The 13,089-nt window shown below is 35.9% G+C and overlaps 1 protein-coding gene across 1 annotated transcript in view; it reads right to left on the reverse strand.

Moving 5' to 3' along the window:
* Positions 1-205: 205 nt before the first annotated feature.
* Positions 206-13,089, reverse strand: part of LOC109413053 (uncharacterized) — a 554,573-nt gene continuing 541,689 nt past the window's right edge. Inside the window, exon 12 of the mRNA XM_062854506.1 lies at positions 206-2,988. Coding sequence (XP_062710490.1) covers positions 2,902-2,988 — 87 coding nt within the window. The 3' untranslated portion in view covers positions 206-2,901. The remainder of the gene's footprint in view (positions 2,989-13,089) is intronic.

Here is a 13,089-nt window from a genome sequence, read left to right on the forward strand (position 1 = left end):
TTTTATTACTTTTGTTTGTAGTTTGCTGCACGAACAATTGTTTGATCCACTGTATCACTATATCGCCATAATATTAGAGATTTTAATAGAGAGGGTTCTGTCATCAAAAACATTTTCCCATATCAAATTGGGAACCTATATTACAACGACGTGTTTTTCGATGGGCTTTCGGTAGTTTCAGATCAAATCAAAATCAAACGCACAGTTATTTTCAAAGTCTTTCTTACAGTTCGTTACGCGAGTGCTCAAACAGTGAAAAAGTTTTATGTTGTTCTTCCAAGTGTTAAAATTCTTAAGTTTGATTCCAATAACCTACCGTTGTTGTTTTGTAAGCATTATTTTCACACTGACTGATGCAAGATGTTTTTGCTAAATTTGATTACAGCTATGGTAACTAATTTTGTGTTGTGTTGAGTTTTGTCAAAGTAAATTTGTAAAAAAATACAATCAGCAATAGTAATAACCATCATCGGTAACTTTCCACCGCGGAGAGGAACATGCAATGCGCACCGTACCATGTTTTTATCCCATTCAGCCGAGCCGTTTTATGTATGCAGATACGAACAACGTGTTTGGCTGCGAGTCTAAATATTTTGAATATTTGCATCGTGAATTAAAATGTGAAAAATATATAATATCTGCATGTGGGAAATTGTTCCATTGCTTTTTGCCTTCTGTTGTTTTTTGTTGAACGTGGGTGGAGAGTACGCGGACTTTTGAAGTGCGGAGACGCGATTGAGAATGAAATTGGATCGGAGTTTTTTTTTTCTGCGAGCATTTAGCCCGACCGATGGCATTTAGTATGCCATTATTTGTGCTACATTTTGATCAGACAAATCTGTAGGCTGGAAAAACAATTTGTAAAATTCATCAATATTCGAGTAGGATTGGTTTGCGCCAAGTTGTGCGTTTTTTTTTTGTTTCTCGATTGCTGTACTCCGATCAGCGTGGTTGGGTTTTGGGTTGCGGTGAAACAAAAGTCGTGGGAAAAAGTCGACCCGACTGGTAGTGACCGAATAATGCAAATGAAAATTTAAAATGTTTCATAATCCCCCTGGTGACGACGACACGAAACGCCGGAGTCAGGGCTTGCTGGGTGCATGTGGAGATGTGATAACTTGTGTCTCTTTTACAAGCATCATCCCGGTGTGTCAAGTGGTGGTTATTTATTGGGTCGTAGTAGGCCGTTTTTTTTCAGGTTGAGCTATCGATGAACAGGATAGATATGTTATTTTCAATTAATGGTTTGTTGATTTTGAAGGACCCCGTACCAGCCATTCATTTGCGGGTCGCCACGATAAAATGTAAATTAATTACTGCAATGATTCTCCTCATAAATAATATCCGCCGGGGCGTGAGGAAATCCAGTGTGTTCCATTGATGCTTCCTGAAGCTGTTGTTATAGTCCACGGCCATAAATCAACAGAACCATTTTTATAAAACGTAATGCACTTCCGATTTGTAATTACGTCCGACAAGTTCTTACATAACATGATGTGCAACTCTTGGATGGCTCCTCAAAAATGTTTAATGTAAAAAGTCCCATAATTTGTTAAATTATTAAAAGTGCGAAAAACCAAATGAATTATTCATTCCTTGATATTTCATTCCACACGTCCAAGGGGACGCTCAATAAATGAATGTTTAAAATAATTATATTTTGTCACCCGCACGCTGGTTATATCATCAGAGGCGGCCAATCTATGGAATTCCTTTGTGCCTGTCCGGTAGATGGCAGTATGCGACCTCCGGCATTTTTGCTCTTTTGACAGCCCCAGCTGCGAAATGGCAGGGTGCGTCTGGTGTGAAATTTAACCCGGATTTTTTTTTTGTTTATCCGTGGCCCATCATGCGAGGGTTCCTCTCTCAACTCGACAATAACAGGCAGTTATGAATAAATAAATGAAATATGGCCCTCATTGTTTTATATTCTCACTCCCGTGGGTGTCTCGCGCTTCAATGGCGCCCGGAAAAACCGCAGGGCTGTAGGCCGGCCCTCTTCTTAATTATACCTAAATAGTAGTGTTGATATGATGTTATGGGATTTGTCCTGCAGGCGAGAGGTGCGACCTACGGCCCTGATTGGCAATCCTCACTCTCCAAGTAGCGGTTTAATATTTATCACTAAAAACTCATTATCAATTGAACATTTGATTAATAATTGCTTTTAACACTTGTGTATCTCATTTAACAGGTTTTTTCATCTGTGCTTTCCCCTGCCTTGTTGCTTTGCTTCCTCCTGTTGCTCCATCAGTTTAAACATAATACAAATCGCTTTTAAGCTTTCAGTGTTTTCACTGCTGTTGCTAATTTCTATTAGTAATTAAAAATAATTAAGCGTTAGAGATGTAGGTAGGTATATACTGAAAACGAGAGAAAATAAATCGTTCGAACTCATTAGCTGATCGTTGCAGGAACATAAAGGTAGGATTAACATAAGATACAATCACACTTTTTTCTTTTTTATTTTCTTAACAATTATACATTCAATAAATAGTAAAATTTGTTTCAATCCTAAGCCGTTTAGTTTCGTGTATGTTGCGTGTTTCGTTTATATAAAATGTTTGGTTAGTTCAAGTATAATTTCGTATTTACTGTTTGTGTTTCATTGCTTGATAGTTAAGTATGTTTAGTTTTTGGTAACTGTGTAACAATAATCGCAATCTGAATTGGAGAATCCCTTACGCCTTTGTTTTGTTTAACTGTTGTTCACTTAAGTGTTCCTGTGTTGTTGTGTTGGTGTGTGTTTCATTTGAAAAAGTCTATCTAAAATTAGCAGGTCGACACGTTCTAGTACATTCTATTATTTCTTTTCTATAAAATTCTGTTGTTGAGTGTTTACTTCGCTAGGCTTATGATTTTCATAGCTGCTCTAGAAATGTGTGTAAGTTGTGTGCTGTTTTAAGAGTGGTGCTGAGTGCCGGGTGGTGCTCGGTAGCCTGGGTAGGTTGCGTTGAGGGCGTTTTTGGCGAAAAAGTCGGTGTAATCCTGTAACGAGAAAAACAGAGAACACAAACATGAAACACGTTAATAACAGTAGTAGACATCTACAGCTAGTATGAGAAACCAAATATTAAAAAAAAAAAATACGTGTAATAGTAATTGACAATGTTATGCATATTTATCCTCTGAAAACTTGCATAAACCTTATACATAACTTATAGTATAGTGTGAATTTTATTCTCAGTGTGACATTCTAGACGTGGCTCATACAAGGATGGGAACACTCACTTGCAGTTTTCTCAGGTTAGAAACGTGCAATCAAAAAACGATGTATTGACGACTTTTGCCTTGTGATTTTGTCTAAAAGTTTACCGAATAGAGTAGGGGTCGCACACGCATACCGAAGTCGTGAGGAAGCTGCGAAGGCAACTCTCCACGAGGTGAATGTAAATTACAGGGGATACTCAAAATAACTGGGACAGGTAAATTTTTCACTTTTCAAAAAATGTTCAACTAGCTGTAACTTTTCGAAAAGGGCATCAAATATTCTCAAATTTTTACCGTTTTTAATGTTTGTTTACAAAACGAGTTAGACCCTTTAGACATGTTAATGCAGATTTTATATGCACATCCCATTTCTTATTGATCTATCATGATTAGCTACTTATGTTACACTTGTAAAATAATTGAGCCATTTTACAAACCCTACAAAATTGTTGATGATGCTATTGATATTCACGTGTTACCTCTAGCCACCTCCTGTCAGGTTTTCATTAATTAAATTGGCTCGGTTTAATTTTTCTATTGAACCATTGGTTTAATTTTTCTCATTATGCGTGAGAGAAATTAACACATGAATTTACATAATTTATAAATATTTTAAATGTGTTGAAAGCTACTGTAACGTATAATACGTCTTCTATGTCATTATTGGTGGATGCTTCAAATTCATTCATGGACACATTGCCTCAAGATTAATGTTAAACTATAAATAACTCGTGTTCGAGGGAACAAATTTGACAAATACTTTAGTGTTGACAAAAACGGAATGAAATGTTGATGAAATCGGATAGTGACAAAAACGGAACATACCTGTATTCAAGTCAGTTAGAGGGAATTTAAATGAACTATAATTACTATCTCGAATTTTGAAACGATGATAAAGTTTTGGATAAATAGGTATTATATTAGAAAAACAATCTGATCTTTATAATTTTCTTTCATATAAAGAATTTTAAGTTAAGTCAAAAGTTTTAATAGATCATTATATTAGTCATAAATCATCAAAATTTCATTGCATTCGGTTTGTTGAATCCGGAGATATAACAGCTCAAAGTTGGCCATCGGATAATTATACCTTTTTCTAGAATCTTTCTAACTTCGTGTAGATTGGCCCGATCTTTTCCAAATTTGGACCACTGATACACAACTAGTTGATGAATTTACAGTATAAATAGAATAGAATAGAATATCTGATGCCCTTTCAAAAAGTTACAGCTAGTTGAACATTTTTTGAAAAGTGAATGTACCTTAGGGTGCCAATGGAGTGTATGGGAAAAATTTGACCATCGAATTTCAAAAACGGGTAGTGCTCAAAAGTTTCGTCTCCTCAAAAAAAAGTCCCCATGCAAAATTTCAGCTCAATCGGACTTCGCTAAGGGGTGGCCCAAAGCGGTCAAAGTTTGGCTGTTTTGAAACACGAAAAATATCCCAAGGTAGGAGGGGTACATGAAAATTTCGAAATCGAAAAATTTTTTTTGATGCCAAATGCCTTAAAAGTGCATGAAACGTCGAGATCTGGTGTTATCTCAAAAATTTTTTTTTGGAAAAAAATTGGCTTTTTGGAATTTTTGAGTTGGGGGAGTGAAATGAATTTGAATTTAGTTGCTGAAATATTCAAAGCAATAGTACTGGAACATGTCTTATATCATCGTTGGCAACTGCTAGCATATTATATATCATATATCGTTAGGGTGGTTCACTTATTTTGTATTAGGGTGGTCCTTTTTGTAGAAAAATTTAAAAAATAAGATAATAGTATTAAAAAATCACTTATATACCTGTAAGTCATTTTCAATGTTGAATATATATAATATTTCATTAGGGTGGCTCATTTATTTTTAATTAGGGTGGTTCATTGAGATGGAAATTAAGAACAAGAAAATATTTCCAGAAAACTTACCAGTCATATTTTTGTATAGTTTAAAACCATGATCCTTTATTGGCATGTAACACTTTGTTAAGATATTCCTAGACCAACATGTGGAAAGGGCGTAACAACCATTGCGAATTTCTGCTTCTCCTGTCCCTCCCGGGCATATCCCCAATTATTCATAAAATCTTTTATTTTCTTTTTTAAATTTTGAATTTTTTTTTGGTACTTCACTTATTTTGCAAAAGGGTGGTCCTTTTTGTAGAAAATTAAATAAAAAAACGATAATAGTATTTGTATTGTATTTTCCGTTAGGGTTGTTTTTTTTTTTGGAAATTAAGATCAAAAAATACTTCGAGAAAATTCAACTAGGTAATCTTTTTCGTATAGCTTCAAGCCATGATTTCCTACAAATCTTTCGGTGACTTATCTATAATGAGATATTCTCTAATTATTATCTCTCCTCTCGTTCTATTTCATTAATCACGGCATCAATATAGTGATTAAAACCGATTTACAGAATTAAATATTGTGGTACGGACTACCAAAGAGATTTATTTACTAGAGAGGTTCATCTCATTGTAAGATTTTGAAAAGTTTTGTGAGACTAAATTCAAAAACTCGAGTAAACATTTATTCAGCTGTTTCTATGAGGAAGAAGAGTTTAGTTTTAAGAGTAGAACTGTTTGTTGAACTCCTAAAATGGGGAAGTTTTTCATTAATGCGGTATTTGCAGATATAATTTACTTTTGCAATGGTCATGGCCAAGCGTGTCCGTACTGAGCGGATGAAATTAATGCAGTTCCGCACGGAGCGTTAAAATTCACCCGAGTGAAATTCTCTCCGTTTGCTCAGTGTGGTACTGCGGTGCGGTTTTTTGACAGTTCGAAAAGACATTTAAATTATTTCAACATCCTTCTATCAGTTAAGATAGGAAGATTTCATAAATACGATGATTTCGGTGGTGTAAATCAATAGAGCATAATTTTCATACGCTCAGTGCGAACAAGCCAATTTTTTTAATAATCTCGAAATAGACAAAACAAAAATAAAAATGGCCAAAAGTTGTTCCAAATATACTGAAAATATACTTAAATTTTATTAAATTTTGTAGTGAAAAATTTCACTTAAATGCTATTGGATTTTTCCAGTGGAATATTTTCACTAACCAATCATGTAAGTTTCAAATGTTTAGTTAGATGGAAAAAATCTACTTATGATTTCCAGTGGAATTGAAGTGAATTTTTCGCTCAGTGTAGGAAGATTGCATGAATACGATAATTTTGGTGGTGTAAATCAAAAGATCATCACTATATTGATGCCGTGATTAATGAAATAGAACGAGAGGAGAGATAATAATTAGAGAATATCTCATTATTGATAAGTCACCGAAAGATTTGTAGGAAATCATGGCTTGAAGCTATACGAAAAAGATTACCTGGTTGAATTTTCTGGAAGTATTTTTTGATCTTAATTTCCAAAAAAAAACAACCCTAACGGAAAATACAATACAAATACTATTATGGTTTATTTTTATTTATTCTTCTACAAAAAGGACCACCCTTATGCAAAATAAGTGAAGCACCCCAAAAAAAAAAAAAGATTCAAAATTTTAAAAAGAAAATAAAAGATTTCATGAATAATTGGGGATATGCCCGGGAGGGACAGGAGAAGCAGAAATTCGCAATGGTTGTTACGCCCTTTCCACATGTTGGTCTAGGAATATCTTAACAAAGTGTTACATGCCAATAAAGGATCATGGTTTTAAACTATACAAAAATATGACTGGTAAGTTTTCTGGAAATATTTTTTTGTTCCTAATTTCCATCTCAAAGAACCACCCTAAATAAAAATAAATGAGCCACCCTAATGAAATATTATATATATTCAACATTGAAAATGACTTACAGTTATATGAGATTTCTTAATACTATTATCTTTTTTTTTTAATTTTTCTACAAAAAGGACCACCCTAATGCAAAATAAGTGAACCACCCTAACGATATATCTAGCGATATATGATATATAATATGCTAGTAGTTGCCAACGATGATATAAGACATGTTCCAGTGCTATTGCTATGAATATTTCAGCAACTAAATTCAAATCCTCCATTTCAAATTCATTTCACTCCCCCAAGTCCAAAAAGTCAATTTTTTTCAAAAAAAAATTTTTTGAGATAACACCAGATCTCGACGTTTCATGCACTTTTAAGGCATTTGGCATCAAAAAAAAATTTTCGATTTCGAAATTTTCATGTACCCCTACCTTGGGATATTTTTCGTGTTTCAAAACAGCCAAACTTTGACCGCTTTGGGCCACCCCTTAGCGAAGTCCGATTGAGCTGAAATTTTGCATGGGGACTTTTTTTGAAGAGACGGAACTTTTGAGCACTACCCGTTTTTGAAATTCGAAAATTCGATTTTCATTGGCACCCTTACCTGTTCTAGTTATTTTGAGTATCTCCTGTACACTCACCTCGTGGAGAGTCGTTTTCACAGCTCTGTCACGACTTTGGGATTCGTGTGCGACCCCTACTCTATTTGACAAAGTTTTAGACAAAACTACAAGGCAAAAGACGTCCATACATTGTTTTTTAGTTGCACGTTTCTGAGCTGAGAAAATAGTAGCAAGTGAGTGTAACTCTTTGCAAGTGAGTGTTCCCATCCCTGTGCTCATATAGTTTTCAAATATAAGCATTAGCATTTATAAAGCAAGTCCCACATACTCGTAGGTGGTACAGTCCCAGACCGCTGTTATGAGATTTGCCACCTTCTCGTCCGTTACCAAAACATAGATATTTGGGGTCTTTTTATTGTTCTATCATATGATATCATGATTGCAGAAATGACAAGACAATGTTTTCATCTTGGCGTAGCCCAGCCTTTCTCAAACTTCTTTACCGACCACTTCAGAGATTTTATTTATTTTTTTAGACGCATCATAAGATTGACATCTTTTAAAAGACAATTACACCGTCTTCGACCTTGCGGCCTCTACAGACTGAACAATACTAACATCTGACAACGGACAACACATATAACACCCAGTGGCACAGTGGAGAATTTTCCGTTTGACGAAAAGTTTTCCCCGACTGGGGCGGGAATCGAACCCACACTCCTAGGCTTACGAGACACCTAAACGACTGACGCCGTTAACCGCTCGGCCACGAAGCCCACAATCGCACTCCTTTGAGTGTACGAAGTTTATGGACAGACACACAACATCTGTCTTTACATCAGAATTTTTTAAGGAGATTTATAGTAATCATGAAACTTTTTATTATAACTGACAAATATTTTCTCAGTGAAACATTTTGCACAAAATCATGATAATTGCAAAAAAACTACAGAACCAGAATATGGAAAATACATGGATATTCTTCAGATTAACTGTCTAATAAATTTCCTGGTTGTTACCTGGTCTCTTTGAGAATTTCTGGAGTTTCCCGGGTGAAATGAAATCTCCTTTTAAATGTAAGCTTTCTAGATTTTTTTCAGGTTTCCAGGTTCCTTGTCAATTAAAAACGTGCTTTGTGAATTCGAATCCATCATGAATGGAGCTATATCATCATGTAAAGTTTTGGCCAAGAAATACCAAAAACTGTTCCTTAGTTTTGCTGGAACATTCGTTTAAGTATTTTACCAAAAAATATTAAAATTCTGTCCGAAATCACCCCAATCAATTTTACCACATTTTTTCAGGATTTCAATAAAAGATTTCTTTAAGCACTCAGGAGATTTCCAAATGACTCAGAACAAGCAAAAAGTTCAGGACTCCAGGATGATGGTGATGTGCAAAATAAAACATTTTTAGTATTCCGTTAGATTTTTTTCAAGATTTTTACCAATTTATATTTTACCAACTTCTTTCAAATATTGTTTTTTATTCCACAGTATGTTTTTCGCGAAAATCATATCGAAATGTCAGTCATATTCTAGAAAGCCCTTTTATATTTTTTTTTGAAATTTCAACAAATTTTAATACAGGCGTACCTCGATAGTACGTACCCTCGATAGTACGTATTTTCGATAGTACGTACATTTTGCCTCGATAGTACGTACACCAAAATTTGGTTAATTTTTAATCTACAAAAATGAGTTCGAATCATTAGTAGACGTATAGCAGAGACTCCGATACTATGAATTTGTGTTATGCAGACTCCTACAACACGGATTTTCATTAAACAGTTTTAAAATGTAGCGACATGAAAGGCATGAACGAATACATTTGATGTAATGATATCTGGCATCATCATTCTGGCATCATCATTCTAGCGTTACATCCCATCTGGGGAGGACTACTTCTTGGTCTATAAGCACTTGCAGAGTTATTAATTAAACGCTTTCTTTACCAATAGAACGTTGTAATAAAATAAAAAGGCACATGATGGTTCTATTTTGTGTGGTAATTCTTCTTCCAAAACATGAATCAAACCCATCAAGTTACTTATCCAAACCATTGATTTCAGTTCACTTACTTGTTAATTTTTTTTTCGTTTTCCAACAATTAACGTTTTTTTTGCGATACGTATAAAATATTTGACAGTTTTCCATAATTTTGGAAATTTTAACAACCGTAGGGCACTGCAAGCCGTACCATAGGGGGCACTGCAAGCCGCGGTTGCTAAGGAAAATGTTCTTAGTTTTTGACGTTTCGTGGCTTTGTTGTTTACGAGCTTTCGAATTAAACAAAATCGTCAGCTTATCATGAGTGGTTGGATTTAATTCAAAATGTGGGGTATGCGTGCGTGTGCTGTTTTATAACTTGATGGTGGCATGGTGGCTCACCTCATGGAGTTCCTTCTGGGATTCCACAAGAATTCCATCCGGGACTTCCCTCGTGGTTTGTCCACAAATTTGTTCCAGAGCTTTCTTCTGGGATTCCGTAAGCTCTTAACGAGATTCTTCCGGAAGTTTATTTTGGATTCCTTCAGAAGTTCCCTCTGGGGTTTTCCAGGAGTTTTTTTTCTGAGATTCCTTAAGAGGTTCCGTCTGGGGTTCCGTCAAAAGCTTTTGCCAGAATTGTTCCAGGAAGTTACTCGAGATTCTTCCAGAGATTCCTGGATTTCTGTAGAAATTAATTCCAAGATTCCTCCAGCATTACTCCTTCTAGGATTACCTTAGTATTTTTTTTTTCCTGAAACTCGTCCAGGTATTCCGTCCGTGGTTTCTCCACAAACTTATTCTACAATCCCTCTAGGATTTATGAGATTCTTCAGGGAGCTATAACTAAGTTGCTTTTTCCTGTGTTTATTCAAGGAAATCCTACAGCAACTACATGAGGAATTCCATAAACAAAATACTCCAAAAAAATCATAATAAACTTCAGGAGCATTTCCTTTTCAAACATCTGAAAAAATTCCAGAAGGGTCTGCAGGAATTCCTTACGGAGCTCTTGGTAGAAAAAAAAAGAGTCCCTAAATGATTCCTGGAAAGAGTTCTCGGAGAAATCCCGGAATCAGTTTCTGAAAGAATTCCTAGAAGAAGCTCTAAGAGGAATCCCGGAAGAAGTTCCTGAAAAGTAATTCCTGACAGTCACCCTGAAGAAGTTCCCGGAGGAATCCCGGTAGGAATTTCCGAAAGAATCCTGGAAAAACCACAGAAAGATACCTGGTGAAATTATTGTAGGAATCCCAGAAGTAATACTTGAATCAGTAGCTCTCGAAAAAAAAACCGGAAGAAGTTCCTTGAGGGGTCTCGGAGAAGCTTTTAGTGGAATACTGAAAGAAGTTCTTGTCAGGGATCTTGTAGGATTTCTGGAAGGGTTTCAGAAGGAATTGCTGAATAATTCCCAGAAGATACTCCGGGAGAATCTCGTATGAAACTCCAAGAATAAATCCTTACGGATTGTTGCAAGGCGTTTTTAAAGGAATCTCGGTAAGAATTTCTGATAAAATTTCCGAAAGAACTCCTAGATACATTCTGGGTGAAGTTGCTAGAATTTCCAGGAATACCATCTGGCAGCCCAGAAAAAATAAATCTAGAGACATCCTAAAAGGAACTATTCGGAGAATCTCGGATAAAACTCCTGGAGGATTCCGGGGACTCCTTGAGAAATTCTGGAAGAAATCTCTTGAAGTCCGAAGCGTAAACAAAAAGGTCACAAAACGTAAAAAACTGAGAAAAAAAATCTTTAGCAACCGCGGCTTGCATTTCTCTATAAGTTGTACCAATTCAATTGTTTCTGGTTGAACCCGAATTGTGAGATTCGGGGAAAGATATTTCGCTTTCTCGCTTGCTTTAGGGATTTCTTCAAGTTTCAAGTTTCTTTCAGTTCCGAAATTCCTCTAGGTGTTGGTTCCGAGATTTCACCAGGAAATCTTTCTGGGATTCCTTAGGGATTCTTCCAGGAGTTTCTTCTGTTATTCCTCATTAGATTCCAGGGTCTCTTTCAGAGATTTCTCCAGAGATTCCTTCCGAAACTTCACCAAGAATTTCTTCTGTAATACTTTCAGAAATTTCTTCCAGAATACCTCCAGGAATTTCGTTCCGGGATTTCTCCATGAATTCATTCCAAGATTCCTCCAGAAATTCATTCCGAGATTCCTACAGGAATTCTTTCTAAGATTCATCATGTAATTTTTCCTTGAATTCCTCCAAGAGTTGCGGGATTCCTCTAAGAGCTCCGGGATACCTCTAGGAATCCCTTCTCGTAAAAAAATTAAACTATTGGAGGAGTCCTAGAAGGAGAAATGTTCAGAAGGTTTTGAAAATATCACGGTAATAAATATTGCAGGAGAAAATAGGGTAATTTGCCAATTGTTGCACGGCTAAAAACTCGCCTATTGTTGCACACTCCATGCTTTTCTTATGGGGTGTGCAATAATTGGCGAATTTTTAGCCGTGCAACAATTGGCAAATTACCCTACATCTAGAATGTTTCTATAACAAGATATAACTGATCTTGATCGATTTAATCATATCTAGACTACTTCGAATGAGTGTAATCAGTTTCGTACCTTTTAATTCCGCCCTATGTTGCTTATCCTTTGACAGATACGCGTATTTCGACTACCACTTGTAATCTCCCTCAGTGTCAGTTATCCACTGAAGAAGTCATCGCATTCACATTCACATTCACATCCACATCTTGGAGTGGATGATTATTGAAGCACAGCGTAAAATATTGTAAAATTAACGCATGCACTAAAACCACTCTAACTTGGTTTCCCGCAAGCTCCCGCAAAAAAGCCCGGTAGCATCTGAAAAAGAAGAGTCCAAACTAGCTTCCTAGACCGGTTGCGTGTCGAACACGGTCGAATACTACTACTTTTTGAACAAACTGGCCAATAAACCGTAAAATTTGAGTAAATATTGCAAAATTTAAATTTAAACTTTCAGGACGCGCGCCATCAAGCAGCTGAAACCGCACCGCGCTCACACTGTATACGACGAGCGAGGTTTTTTGGTAGTGTTGTACTTTTTACAACGGCGCGCGTCCTGAAGGGTTAAACTCAAAACCATCGCAATTTGGGCATCAAATATGCAAAATGTAGTAAATTTACTGTTAGGAAATGTATGCGTTACACGTGTTGGGCACATTTTTCACCACAAATCATATTTTTCTTAATATTGGGTAAATTCGAGAATTTTTGCTTATAAGAAGTTTCTCCATACAAAAAACGATAAAATTTCGTTACAAATCGAAAAAAATCTGTCGGTTTATAATCAAACATAGCCCAAACAATCATACAAATATGAAAATTGATTGATCCTAAAAAACGTCTTTTTTTACTTTTGATTTCTGACACATAGTACACTGTGTTTTTTTTTCCTTCAAAATTTTGAACTCAGGGTATGATTCTACGCTGAAAATGATCAAAAATGCTGTTAACTAGGGGGATGGGATGGGAAGATCATGATATCTGCGGATACTCAGTAATCAGAATTTTGGTACTCAGATACTCATGAGTATTAAAAGTTGATGGAGACGCATGGTTGTTCTTTTGCAGCTACAGACCGTAAATCTCACAGATCTGGCTGATCAGTAAG

This window comes from Aedes albopictus, chromosome 2 (genome assembly GCF_035046485.1).
Source record: "Aedes albopictus strain Foshan chromosome 2, AalbF5, whole genome shotgun sequence".
Taxonomy (NCBI): Eukaryota; Metazoa; Arthropoda; class Insecta; order Diptera; family Culicidae; genus Aedes; species Aedes albopictus.